Here is a 12,609-nt window from a genome sequence, read left to right on the forward strand (position 1 = left end):
TGTTGGAATAATCGATGAGAAAAACGAATCCTCTTCAATAAAAAAGAAATAAAATTTAAAAAATGTCCCATTGCACCGTCGAACATACAATAATATTTTGATTTGATCTGATTCCGCGAAATTGATTTGATTGAGAAGGAGATAAATTGCCTCGACAACAATAAACGAAAAACAATATCTCCTGTGACAGTACTTTAACGTACAGAGATCCCCTCAGCGAAGAATTGAGAAGCCAATTATGTTTAGTGGCTCAGCATAACAACAAGGTAAAACTGAAAGATTATAGATCGCCTGAATATACCTCTCGTGAAAGTTGCATTGACGTCTGGAACGTCAAAATTACGCATCGGTATTCGTGATCGCGTTCGTCATTCGGGAGCATCTCCATCATGCCCCGAAGGCTAGAATGAACTTGTAACGTTCAAGGAGCGTGGGAAGAATACCTTGCGTTAATCCTCCCTCTGTCCTCCTCCCTGCTGACCAATCACCACGCATCCCACCCTCTCGTCCCCGATTCACCAATTACTCCCGTCGTCTCCGTTGGCCCCATCCCTAGTTAAAATGCCTCTCCCCAATCATGTTAACAGCAAAATCTTAAAATTTTCAAAACAATCGATATAAATGGTGGCCTACAAATGAAAAAATATCGACTGGAATGTTTTTGTTTTCCTTTGTCGACAAGTGGTCTCGCGTGATGCCGGCGTGTGCCCGCGGGGGCGTTCGGGAGTCCCAGGGATATCTCCTCGCGTGTCCTGCGAATATTCTGCAGGTGTGTGCTTCTCTCGTAGTGAAATATGAAAAAAAAAAGTCCAAGTGTTCCCGCTGGCGAAGACGAGAATTGCGAGCCGGTGCGTACTTCAAACGTGGGCGGATCTTGCGGGTGGTGCCTAGGGGTGATTCTCACCCGTACGAGTGGCAAGTTTTTTGGAGGGAGAAAATGCTCAATCATTTCGATGATTTTTGTTATTGCGAAAGCGCTCGAAAGATATATTCAATATATATTTTCCGTAATTTCACACGAGGAGAAAAATTCTTTAAAAATTACCCCCCTTTCGTAACGGGGTTTTGCGTCCGCCAAAAGAATATTCGGTAAAAATTACGGAACAGTCAGGCACTTTTCCACTGAACGTTTCCTACTTTCCTGAAGATTCTGAATTTTCTCGTGAAAGTTCACTGAAATAGTGCGTAACTGCTCGGTAATTTTTACTGAATATTAAAATTTCTCTCTCCGCACAAAGCGAAGTGCGGTTTTAGGAAATTTTACGGAACTGGCACGGAATTTTACCTGAAAATTCCGTAATTTTTGCCTGATTACGACAGCTGAAGAATGGCCAACAGTGGGCCGACTCTCGGCCGACTGTTGGCCTACCCTCGGCAGACTGGAAAATTTTACCTTCCGCTATCGTGATCTTTCACACACGATTCAGCTAAAAATGACGAAACTTTCGGCAAAAATTCCGCGATAGTATCGCACAATTTCCAACAACCGCACTTCGCGCTGGCATTACGGGAAGATGCATTATTTTTATCGAATACTTCTTTCCGTACAATAACCCCAGTTGCATGTGTGTATTCACCGCTGATACAGAATCCGGGAAGATTTGTTGACGACCTTGTTCACATCAGAGATTGACTGCCAACACTGTACAATGCAGCTGGCGGTAATGACGAAGACCTCGGTACCCTGGATAGCGTCAATCAGTAGCCGACAATTTACTTACTCACAATTTACGACAAATCCATCGCCTTCAACGTTTAAAATACCATTTTCTCCCTCCGTCATTAATTATAAAAAATCCTGGCAATTTACAAATATGAAACCATAAATAACGTTTCTGTTCCCCAAATTGACAAATACCAAAACGTAAACTACGTTTGCATAATCACAATTTACGGTGATTTTCACCATAATTTACGAATATGAAATCGTAAATCACGCTGACACAAACTTCAACCGTAAAATATGCAACATAAATTCTAAAAAGTAAATTCTTAAACGTAATTTACACTCAAAGTCTCCCGTCCAACCCTGACGAATTTCCTCGTACTACAAAATCCATCAAAGAAATTCGCAAATACGCAAATAAAGTTCTTCGAAAATGTACCCCCAAATTTTCAATTTCAAATTCACCGTCTCCTCATCAAAACGATCTTTTCACTTCCAATTTTCCGTAAATCACAAATTTTTTTCTATCTTCTCAGTAGCACCAGGTAGCTAATTTTTGATCTACGAATGAGAGAAGAATTATTTCTCCAGTAATAGGCGATCATCAAACGAAGATTTTGTTCTTTGGCCAGGTAGTCGATGATATCCTAGAGCTATTCACAAAACAGTTTCATATAATCACAGCAGTACTACACAGATGTAGTCCCCACCTCCTCCTCCTCCCCCTCCCCCTCAAATGTGCAGATTATGGCTATATATAAGTATTTCGACACGAAGGTCCCGCATTCCCGCGAAATCGTAGAGTTTTTGATGGGCTGAAGAGATGATGAAGAAGAGGAAAGGATAGCTGGAGGACATTCCCATGAGTCGGGGGCGGCCATCAGTATTTCGCGCTCACCACTATCCCATGGGGCCCCATCCCCCCCCCCCGCCCCCTTGCCGATGGAATCCCTGCCAGTCCCCTCGGGCTGTTCCGCCGGTCGATATATCCCCCCCTCCCCCTCCTCACCTTTCCCGAACAAAACTACCAATGAACGATGCGTGCAGATATATGAATCTCCGATGCTTCAGAGGCGTTATTACTCAGAAAGAACACCCCTTAATCACCAAGGAAGGAATAAGGCCCCACTACCACATTCTAACTCAAAATCCATTGGATTTTGTCTCGAACGTATCCGACTGAAAAAATAAATCGGAAAATTAATGATAGAAAACAATTTTTCAAAGTTTAACCGAAATTTCACAAATGGGGATACGATTGGAGCTAAAAATTAACAACGAATAATTATTGTCATAATAATTGGAGTAATAATTATTGTAATTATGTAATAATTAATTATTGTCCGGGTGAACTTGAGTGCTAGACAAACGGTGTTTATCACCGCATGAAATATAGTTAACGAACACCCGAGGGAATTAACTCGGTGTCACCAATGCGTCTAGCATTCTGTGAATTTTGTTATCCGGAGAACAAGAGCGATAAGAGGTTATCGCATACCAGGATACACACACTTCTCACTCCCCTCTACCATCCCAACACCAATCCGATCGGTGAAGCAGGGAATTATGATGCGTTTGCTGCTGCTGGACGTTCGACAAACCCTCGACATTTGCCAGTGACACGGTTTTTTAATAAAAAAATAAAATAAAAATCACAACTGTTCGTTGTGTTACTGTGAACGTATTGTCGGATAGGTATGTGGAAAGATAGAACCCGGATTATCATGCACGTGCATGTTGACAAAAGAAGTTTAGCTTGTAAAGCTGATTAAACCTTAGTTAATCACAACCGATCAGGAGAGTATAAATGTGGGAGAAGTTCCGGGGATCAGCCGGTGAACATTTAGTCTAGTTCTGCGGTTCCATGTGCTCCTGGTACTAGAGTGTACTAGCGGGCGGTCCCGCGCGGCAAACCTGACCCCAAACGCTCCTTTCTCACTATGATTCCCTGATTCACACGACATAGCAACTGAATTCAGTGCTGCAGTCCGTGAATTCCTAAGATTCTACCATCGTACCTAACGAGTGGTAGAGGACACTCACGTGGATTCACCTAATGTTCGGATGATTTTTCGGACGAATGGGAAGAAGAGGAACTGAAAAGTTCATTGGAGAACTTTGAATGGATCACGGAATTACTCGGTTTGCCGGTTTTTTGGGGGGCAGGAGGTGGCGGGGGGGGGCTGAGACACGATCTGTCAGCAGAAGTCGCCGAATATATACTGGGGGTGGGAGGGGGCGATGTGAGGGGGGAGGGGGGGTATTGTTTGGGAGAAGGGGCGAGATTAATCGCGGGGATAAAGAGATTCAATTTGCGCGACTTTGCCGCAGTTGGTTATTCACTGCAGTTGGAATAGAAGGAATTGTGGAATTGAAATTTTAAAAATATTGTTTAAGTGATTACGGATATTATCAGGTACTTGGGAAATTGGAAAATTGTGGAGTGCGTTGATTTGGGGGGAGAAAATATAAATAATGTAGTGTAGGTACACATTGAGAGGAAAATTTTTTTTAAATGATTCCGTAAATTGTTCCGTAATCTGTCAGTCAAAACAGTGCTCGGTAAAAATTACGGTACAGCTACGCACTTTTTCGATAGACTTTCGGGAAATGGCCAAATTGTTGTAGATAATTATGGAACGATTACTATTTTGACTGGCAGATTACGGTAGAGGGACGTAATTGTTAAGTAATTTTTCCCTCCGGGTAAAGTCGGGCGGCATTTTTGTTTCACTTGTAATTGATAATGTAATTAAAATTCAAATGGTTCGCGGATACTGAGGAAAATATGGAGACAAAACTACGGAATTTAGTGAACTAATTGTCACCGTGTGGTATTTATGTAGAAATGTGAAATAAAAAAAATACGAGCTGAGAGTACTTATCAGTTGCCAATTGCTGCAGCAAAGTTTCATCATTTTTCGTTTCATTATCGGATGAGGAAAATTCGGAGAATGTTGGTAGCCGTAGAATGTCTTTTGTCGCGTTTGAAATTGTATCGAAGTGTCGAGATTTTGGATACACCTGTCACACCTCATGTGCCCCTGATACCCTCGTGAAGCGCCGCAGCGCCACGCGTCACGGCGAGTTACACCGCAACGCGAGGCGCCCATACGCCTGACACCGCGACGCAAATCGCAACGATCATCCCAAGATTTCAGTAATTTGCAAAGAGGGGAGAAAGTACAGGAGAAGCCATCTTCGACAGGTGATGCAATCAAGGGAGTAGCAGAGCTGAGCAGATCGTGAAAACTCTCGAGTGAAACGTGAAGTTTCCCTTATCAGAGGCATTTTCCGCACCCGAAAGACACCAACAGAAAATGTCTCTGGAACCTTCTTGAAGCTGAAGAAATCTCCTGACGAAAATGTCCTCAAACTTTTACCTTGAAAACCATTCACTAATGCGATAACGACGCGGGTTTGATGCGTCAACTTGAGCCCTTTTATCACTAACACGAGGACCACCGAGAGGCGCAGGTTTCAGAGCCAATTTAATGTCTTGAAGAGACCTCTCTAAAATTCTTCTAAAACTAATTAACTCGGCACGATTATTACTGAAGGTAACTTATCATACAAATCGGGTTTCCATAAATTATTTACTTCAAATTTATGGGTCAATCCATGAATTTTTTTTTTTGTCTTCAATAATCAGGTTTTCAGTTCAAACTATTTTTTTTTTTTTGAAAATGATCGAGCGGTGAACAACAAAATTATAATCCAGGGCGTTTCATTCAAACGGAAAAATTACACGTATTCAAAATTATTCGTATGTAGATAGTCGACAGGTCATTGCTTTTTGCAAATTGATGGCGGAAGAGGGGAGGGGGTCCTATTTGTACTGGATTTGTACCCATTTCTGCTGGGCTTAAATGATCAGTTGGTCGACAAATTAGTATTGATATTTTTTAATAATTTCACTCAGTATCGAAAGGGAATCGTTTGTAGGTCAATGATTGATTTTTGTAATTATTAGTTAGTGGAAAATGTGGCACGCAAGAGTTGCCACTTACAAATGTCGTTTAGGGCTCCGAGAAATGCCGTCTAGAGGTGGCGACTTAAATAATTTATTTAAAAATGAATGAGAAGTTAACGGAAGATTTTAACCTCAGTACAAGTGAGTAGAAAGCTAGTCATCTGTCTCCTATCCACATGAGGATTTTTCTTTGTCGCTGGTAGCCACCAGAATCGACGGTGGCGCCGCCAACGGCCGGGGTCACTACTAACACTGTCGTGTGCCTCACGTGTGCCCTTATGTCTACCGGGTATTTGTAAGTGGCGACCCCTATGTACCACAGACGGAACCCTCACACATACCAGGCTTCTGGAAGTGGCGACCTCTGTGTGCCAGGTGGAACACACACAGTGCACAGCGTCACACACGACGTTGGATGGTACTTGTCTGCTGTTTTGACAAAGACAAAGACTGTCAAGTAACGTAAAGGTCCATGTCAACTTAGTAGTGACCCCCCTGGCTGGGGGCGCCATCTTCGACTTCTGGCGGCCTATGCGCAACCGGCGTTTCATTGTAAACAAACAGTTATCAATTTGTTCATAAAATTATCTTAATATAACGATACTGCAGTGTAGTGAAATTCTCTCGATATTTTGTACCTGATGCAATATGAATAATACGAAGAGAACTATTTATGTGGGTAAGCGAACGACCTGAGTGAATTAATGATAATCTAACCTCTAAATTGTACTTTCAATCCTTGGACCAATTCGATTGAATAAATTGAAAAACATTTCTGTAAAATTTGTAAGAATTGGATCATATAAGCTCTCATTATCTCTAATGTACGATAATTAACACCGTTCGAACCAAATGGTGACAATTAACTTTACCCCCCCCCCCCTTCTTTGTCATACTATTGAAATAGTTGCAATAGTGGACAGTTAGATAGCCATAGTTTGAGCATGTGAAATGAAATAAAAAAATTTATCAGTTCACACCAGGGTTGTGTTTGTTTTGGGCTGTTATTGACTTGGGGAACATTATATCATCGATTTATTCACAGGTGGTCTTGCGGAGGAAGTAGATGAAAAAATTCTCCATGCTGCATTCATCCCATTTGGTGAAATTGTCGACGTTCAAATTCCTCTTGATTATGAGTCAGAAAAGCACAGAGGCTTTGCATTCATCGAATTTGAGTTGGCTGAAGATGCATTGGCTGCCATCGATAACATGGTAAGCACTGATTGACCGTATGATAATCGCAGTCTTCTTAAGATGCGTATTGAATGAGCTTGTTCTTCATTTTTTTCTACTCAAGTATAAAGTTAATTATTACAAATTTTTGTCATCGGTGCTAGAAATATTGTTTTAGAATCTCGCAATTCCTTGCCACTGCTAACTTGCTATCATAAGATGTTAATAAATCAAGAAACTTCTTGAGAAATGTGTTAAATTTGGAAATAAAAATTGGTTCTATTGTTAACTTTGTTGAAGAGGAAAAAAAATCGTTCCATCTCCATCGACATAACGTCTTCTTAAAATATAAATGGGAAATGAAATGACCGAAGCAATTTTTTAAGTGAAGTATGATGAAGATGAGTGAAATATTCTGGTGAGCTCATTGATCTTGTATGGCCAAGGGATTTATGATCCTTTTCTCATTTTCCAGAATGATTCCGAATTATTTGGGAGAACAATAAGAGTAAACATAGCCAAGCCACAGAGGATAAAGGAGGGCTCATCGAAGCCAGTATGGGCGGATGATATGTGGCTGCAAGAGCACGCCGGCGAAACCCTTAGTAAAGATGAAACCGGAAAATCGGAAATTTCAGCGACGATAAAAGAAAAACGTAATCCCCAGGTTTATTTCGATATAACCGTTGGTAAACACGAGCTGGGGAGGATTATTATGATGCTGAGAGCGGATATTGTCCCTAAAACTGCGGAGAATTTTCGATGTCTCTGTACACACGAGAAGGGATATGGATATCAGGGGAGTACGTTTCATCGAGTCATTCCAGACTTTGTATCCTTATTAAATTACCATTTTGGGGGGGGGGGGGAGCACTACAATGAACGCGGAGTATAACGCATTATTGCACTAAAAATTATTCTGCTTTGAGAAATTTTTTGAAGTAGTTATTTTTTCTTTGAGAAGTCATTTATTCTATGCATAAAAATTACATAATTCGTTTCATAAAATTTCCTAGTAGAATTTTCGTATCTATTGACTAACAAGTAACGATAACAATTTTTTAATTGGAAATAAAACTACGAATCACGATTATATTTATCAGTAATTATTGAAGGGGTTCAAAGGAAAGTTGTAGGGTTCGACTAGAAAAATAGAAAAACATTTAACGGACGAAAAAGTTTCCAAAGTGCTCCTCTAATTGTAATTTATAAACATAATACCTTTTAACTGGTAGCAATCTTTAATAATAAAATCAGATGTGTCAAGGTGGAGATTTTACGAATCACAATGGCACTGGAGGTAAATCCATCTATGGGCATAAATTCGAAGACGAAAACTTTGAATTGAAACACACAGGTCCTGGGATTCTGTCAATGGCAAATTCAGGACCAAATACCAATGGTTCACAATTTTTCTTATGCACAGCCCGAACTGATTGGTTGGACAATAAACATGTGGTGTTTGGGCACGTTCTGAGTGGATTGGATATTTTGAAAAAAATTGAAAAGTTTGGTAGCAAAGCTGGGACACCTTCTCAAAAAGTTGTCATTAGCACCTGCGGTGAATTAAGTTAGAACGATTTTTAATAAATATTTAAATCTATAAATTGTCAGGATTTATTTTCTTGGTGATATTGATTTTCCTTCAGCTCTATGAGCTGGGTATTGTTCAATAAATTTATGTTCTGAACGATGTTGGATGCAATTCTTCGGAATCGTTCGACTCGTGGCATTCGTAAATGTCGTTCATCTCGTCAAAAACACTGCCAAAATATTGGGAAAAAAGTTTGCCTATGTAACTTTTCTCGCCAAGTGGCCAGAATCCCTCGAGCCATCCAATGTGGCCACCTCGTACCGTCACCAGAAGAGCGACATTTTTAGATTTACGAGCTTCTTTCACTGGTATTCCTAAAAATATAATTTATTTTCATCATTTATATTTTTTACATCAATTTTAAAACCCCTTCCTCGGTATTAGATCTACCTTCAAGTGGTTGCATAGGGTCATCTGCTGCACTTAGACACAGAACAGGAACTTCGATGAGATGTAATTTATTATGAAGCGATGCATTCTCATAATAATCATCTACATCCTTGTAACCAAAGTGTTTTGCCGTAAAATTTGCATCAAATTCTTTAATTGTTTTACTCTGAAAATTCAAAATATTCGTAAAAACATTTAAAACTTTCAATTTTATTCCCTTCATTAAGTTTTTACCTTCAATACTGTTTCAACGTTTATATCCGAGAACATGATATTATTGGAAGACTCCATTCGTCTGATATTTTGGCACAGATTCTCAGCAAGATATCTATTCAACAGTAAATTGAGATATGGTTTCTCGAAGCTCTTAACAGCTTCCGTTATATTCCAGGGTGCCGACACGATAAATGCGGCGTTTACTTTTTCTCTTGCAGATGCACCGTGTTGAGCCAAATAATTCCCTAGAATTAATCTAAAACATTAAAATAAGATTATAACCATTGACATGGAGAAAGGGAAATGGTATGTTCAAAGGAATCACTGCTTGTCTTATTCTCACTGAATCCATAAATTCTGTGCTAGTTTTGAAAGAAGACTAGTCTTCAAGTAAATATGTGGCTCATTATTTTTCGTCCTCAGGATTCAACAACTTCGGTCTAATATATATTTGCATTTAACGAGCATCTACCTATTTATTCAGGTGTGCGAATCATCTTGAAATGCCCTGAGTAAATTCAAAATCTTTTTTAACAAATTAATGGAGTCTCATTTTTTACACAAGTCTTCTGCAAGCACATCGAGGTCTCTGATGCACGGTCGCATCTCTTTCGTTAATAATTACCATTAATAACCAATTGGGTGAGTGAGGATGTGCTTGGGAAAATATACAGTGTTTTTTTTACTCACAAAATACTTTACTGTAATGAAATATTCATTCCAGATTCATGCCAGAGTAAACATGTGTTTATTTACCCGCCCATTGATACTCCAGTCGCTCCGAGAGGAATACTTCGATTGGTTTCCTTGATATGGTCTATAACTTCGCTAAAATCATCGTAATTAGCAGCACAGTATAGCCTCGGAGTCTATAAGTTTTTCAAGCACAAAATTGAATTATTCAAGATGTAAATTTCAAACATTGATTTAAAGGTAATTTTAGATTGATTTCATCAGATTGGAGCGTTACGATGTAGTCAGTGAGTAGCCCCTCAAAAAATGGAATGGGAATTGATCAATTGATGTACTTCTATTGTTCTATAAATACAAACGAGTGTCGGCTCACCTTCAGGGGAACCCCGCCAAGTCCCCGATTATTAAAAACAACACATCTGATCCCGGCCTTCTTGGATGCTGCGATAAGGCACCTTATGTACTCGGACTGACTTGTTCCCGTCAATCCAGGGAGAATTATAACTATTGGAGATGTGGGGGAGCAACCCTGATCTGCCCAATCAAGTGCAATCTGGCCTCCATCTTTTAAGGTCAGTAATTCTCTGCAAAGGAGCCAATACAATAGTAAAGTGGTAAAACGATATAAGTTCACTTATCTCTGAGGTGACTTTTGCAACAATATCTCCGAATCTAAAAGAGCTAGCGTTTTTTTTATAATAACATTGATTATAGCCCTCAACTCGCTCTACAAAAAAGGATATGATAAATATTTTCCTATCTTCCTTAGATTCCGAGATATTCATAAAAAACTGATCAATAGTCAAACGTGACTATCTCGTTTTTCCCTTTCGTTACTGATATCATTGTCTTGCAAATCGTGAGTATGTGTTTCCAAATAGAAACGAAAATGTACTCATTAAAGAAAAATGTTTCATTCTCAGATGTGGAGATGGCAAATAAATTTACCTGCGGTATTTTACGTGGGGTAGAGTGATAGTCCGTAAAATACTCGCTAAAACCGTTTGCGCTCGTGCCTCATAGCACCAGAATGCCGGCCAGAAGTTACTCCAGATAATTGCCACATTCTCCTCAATGAAGGTACGAAATGGGCCTTCAGCACAAATCAACTGCGGTGGCTGCAGCAGATAAGATTCGGGCATCATCAATTACCCATTCAATTTATGAGTTAATTAACTTTGGGGTGAAACGGTGAAGATGATAAGGGAATAAATCGCAAGTAGATTTTTTGTGGTTCTTGAACTGATGTATAACAGGTCGTGGCTATCATCCATCATTCGGCTGATAGTCATCGAATGCACTCGATTACACGTCGTTTCTTTTGCAATTCTAAGCTGGCTCCGTCAAAAGGAAAACTACCAATGTGCACCAGCTTTTTGCCTAATTATGTGCACTTTAGTTTTACATTTGTTTTACATTTATTTGTCAGGAAGACATAAACATCATTCTATAGTACAAGGGATTTAATTAGTAGTGTTGGTGTATTTAAGTCAGACATGATGACATTTTACATTCCATTTCAAAAACCCGATTTATCAGTGTCCAGATAGCATTCGACAAAATTCATATACAATCGGTATTATCTAAATTAGATTTTGGAATTTATTGACAGTTTCGAGCATTTGTTTCTTATAAACAAACAATATAACTTGTTTCTCAACCGGTGAATTAGCCTCGTCTTTTACCTATTGAGACAAAATTTCAAATTTTTTAAAATTTTTTTACCCACCAATATTTTTTTTAAAAGAGATTTTCAAAAAATAGTGTATTTTTACATTTTAGACCATTTTACATGGTTTCCAAGGCCAATTAGAGTTTTTTTCGGTCGGGATGCAAAAAGTGCAGCGCGCGTTGCTTACGATATATATATACACCGGGATCAATAGATTGTTACTCACCTTGACAGCCTCCCGGAGATAATAAACTAAATAGCCAACAGTCAGCAGGGATAATCCGTAGCCCACTTTTGGCACTTCGCAAAGTACCTCCAGCATATTAAAAACAACAACCTAATACTTACTGTGATTAATTGAATTATTGACTTGTCAGATTAGTCACTGGAAGTGAAATGATTGAGCAATTTTTCTTATCGACAAGAGTTAACCTGGCACTCGTGTCACGACTTCGACGAGACTGAGGGGTACGATAATACCGACGTGTGAGCGGGAACTTTGGAAGTGCCGTGGGGGAATTTGTAATGCAGTTGGGAGGGTTTGGGGAGGAATAAATGAGATATAGCGGTTGATATATTGCACTGCTATTACATCACTCATTACATTGTAGAAACAGCTTCAGTTAAAATTATGGCAGAAGTTTCGTGGAGAGTAACATGTCAAGTGCCGGAGATGATGGAGAAAGCAACGTCAAAGATGAAATTTGCAATGCACAATGAGTGAAAAATATGTCATTTTACCAATTAGATTTCCTAGAATCAAAATCCCGATATGTTCATGAGGTAAACTATGTAAATTGAAAGATAACATAGGAATTTGAATAGTAAATATGAACATAAAAATAGTAGAGAGTTGCAATATTTCTTGGCTGCGACTATATAAAAAAAACATTCGTCCTTTCCACTATCGTTATATTATTTTCCCACTGTTATCAGTTTACATATATGTCTGTTATGCCCTTATCCATTTTCCTGATAATTACAGGCAATTAAATACAATTTTCCGTACAGTCTGCAAAGAACATATGCGGATAAGCGATGTTTATGGTAGTTTACAGAACTCAAGAAGGGAAATGTGTGAAAATTGGACTTATTCCAGTGTCCACGTCTAATTGCTTTTTCCACTTAAATGTATTCATAATGATAACTATCATCTCACCAAAATTAAAAAAAATGAAATGATATGCAATAAATAAATTATGATTTAGAACTCGACAGCTAAAAAATGG

At 39.1% G+C, this 12,609-nt stretch overlaps 2 protein-coding genes across 6 annotated transcripts; one reads left to right on the forward strand and one right to left on the reverse strand.

Moving 5' to 3' along the window:
- Positions 1 to 6,142: 6,142 nt before the first annotated feature.
- On the forward strand, positions 6,143 to 8,422 carry LOC135160974 (peptidyl-prolyl cis-trans isomerase E-like). 5 transcript variants are annotated; one of them, XM_064118182.1, is made up of 4 exons: positions 6,143 to 6,318; positions 6,685 to 6,854; positions 7,291 to 7,647; positions 8,073 to 8,422. In XM_064118182.1, exons 1-4 carry the CDS (start codon positions 6,288 to 6,290, stop codon positions 8,388 to 8,390), a joined length of 876 nt encoding a protein of 291 aa, XP_063974252.1. In that variant the 5' UTR covers positions 6,143 to 6,287; the 3' UTR covers positions 8,391 to 8,422. The 5 variants fall into 5 exon arrangements, with proteins under 5 accessions (XP_063974252.1, XP_063974254.1, XP_063974253.1 ...); XM_064118184.1 differs by lacking the exon at positions 6,143 to 6,318 and adding an exon at positions 6,994 to 7,233 and having other exon boundaries at positions 6,714 to 6,854; XM_064118183.1 differs by lacking the exon at positions 6,143 to 6,318 and adding an exon at positions 6,994 to 7,205 and having other exon boundaries at positions 6,714 to 6,854.
- Positions 8,396 to 11,854, reverse strand: LOC135160972 (phospholipase ABHD3). Its single transcript, XM_064118181.1, has 7 exons — positions 11,607 to 11,854; positions 10,657 to 10,826; positions 10,082 to 10,292; positions 9,772 to 9,884; positions 9,034 to 9,271; positions 8,800 to 8,965; positions 8,396 to 8,723 (listed from the first exon to the last, which is right to left on the reverse strand). Exons 1-7 carry the CDS (start codon positions 11,700 to 11,702, stop codon positions 8,494 to 8,496), a joined length of 1,224 nt encoding a protein of 407 aa, XP_063974251.1. The 5' UTR covers positions 11,703 to 11,854; the 3' UTR covers positions 8,396 to 8,493.
- Between the last annotated feature and the right edge of the window lie 755 nt (positions 11,855 to 12,609).

The sequence above is a fragment of the Diachasmimorpha longicaudata genome, chromosome 3 (assembly GCF_034640455.1).
Source record: "Diachasmimorpha longicaudata isolate KC_UGA_2023 chromosome 3, iyDiaLong2, whole genome shotgun sequence".
In the NCBI taxonomy this organism is placed as follows: Eukaryota; Metazoa; Arthropoda; class Insecta; order Hymenoptera; family Braconidae; genus Diachasmimorpha; species Diachasmimorpha longicaudata.

Excerpts from the sequence above, each read along its gene's own strand:
- LOC135160974 (XM_064118182.1), top strand. The coding sequence starts at position 6,288 with ATGAATAATACGAAGAGAACTATTTATGTGG. Across the intron at positions 6,855-7,290 it reads TGGCTGCCATCGATAACATG|AATGATTCCGAATTATTTGG; the intron begins GTAAGCACTGAT and ends CTCATTTTCCAG. Across the intron at positions 7,648-8,072 it reads ATCGAGTCATTCCAGACTTT|ATGTGTCAAGGTGGAGATTT; the intron begins GTATCCTTATTA and ends TAATAAAATCAG.
- LOC135160972 (XM_064118181.1), bottom strand. The coding sequence starts at position 11,702 with ATGCTGGAGGTACTTTGCGAAGTGCCAAAAGTGGGCTACGGATTATCC. Across the intron at positions 10,293-10,656 it reads CCCCACGTAAAATACCGCAG|AGAATTACTGACCTTAAAAG; the intron begins GTAAATTTATTT and ends GCTCCTTTGCAG. Across the intron at positions 8,724-8,799 it reads CCCTATGCAACCACTTGAAG|GAATACCAGTGAAAGAAGCT; the intron begins GTAGATCTAATA and ends TTATATTTTTAG.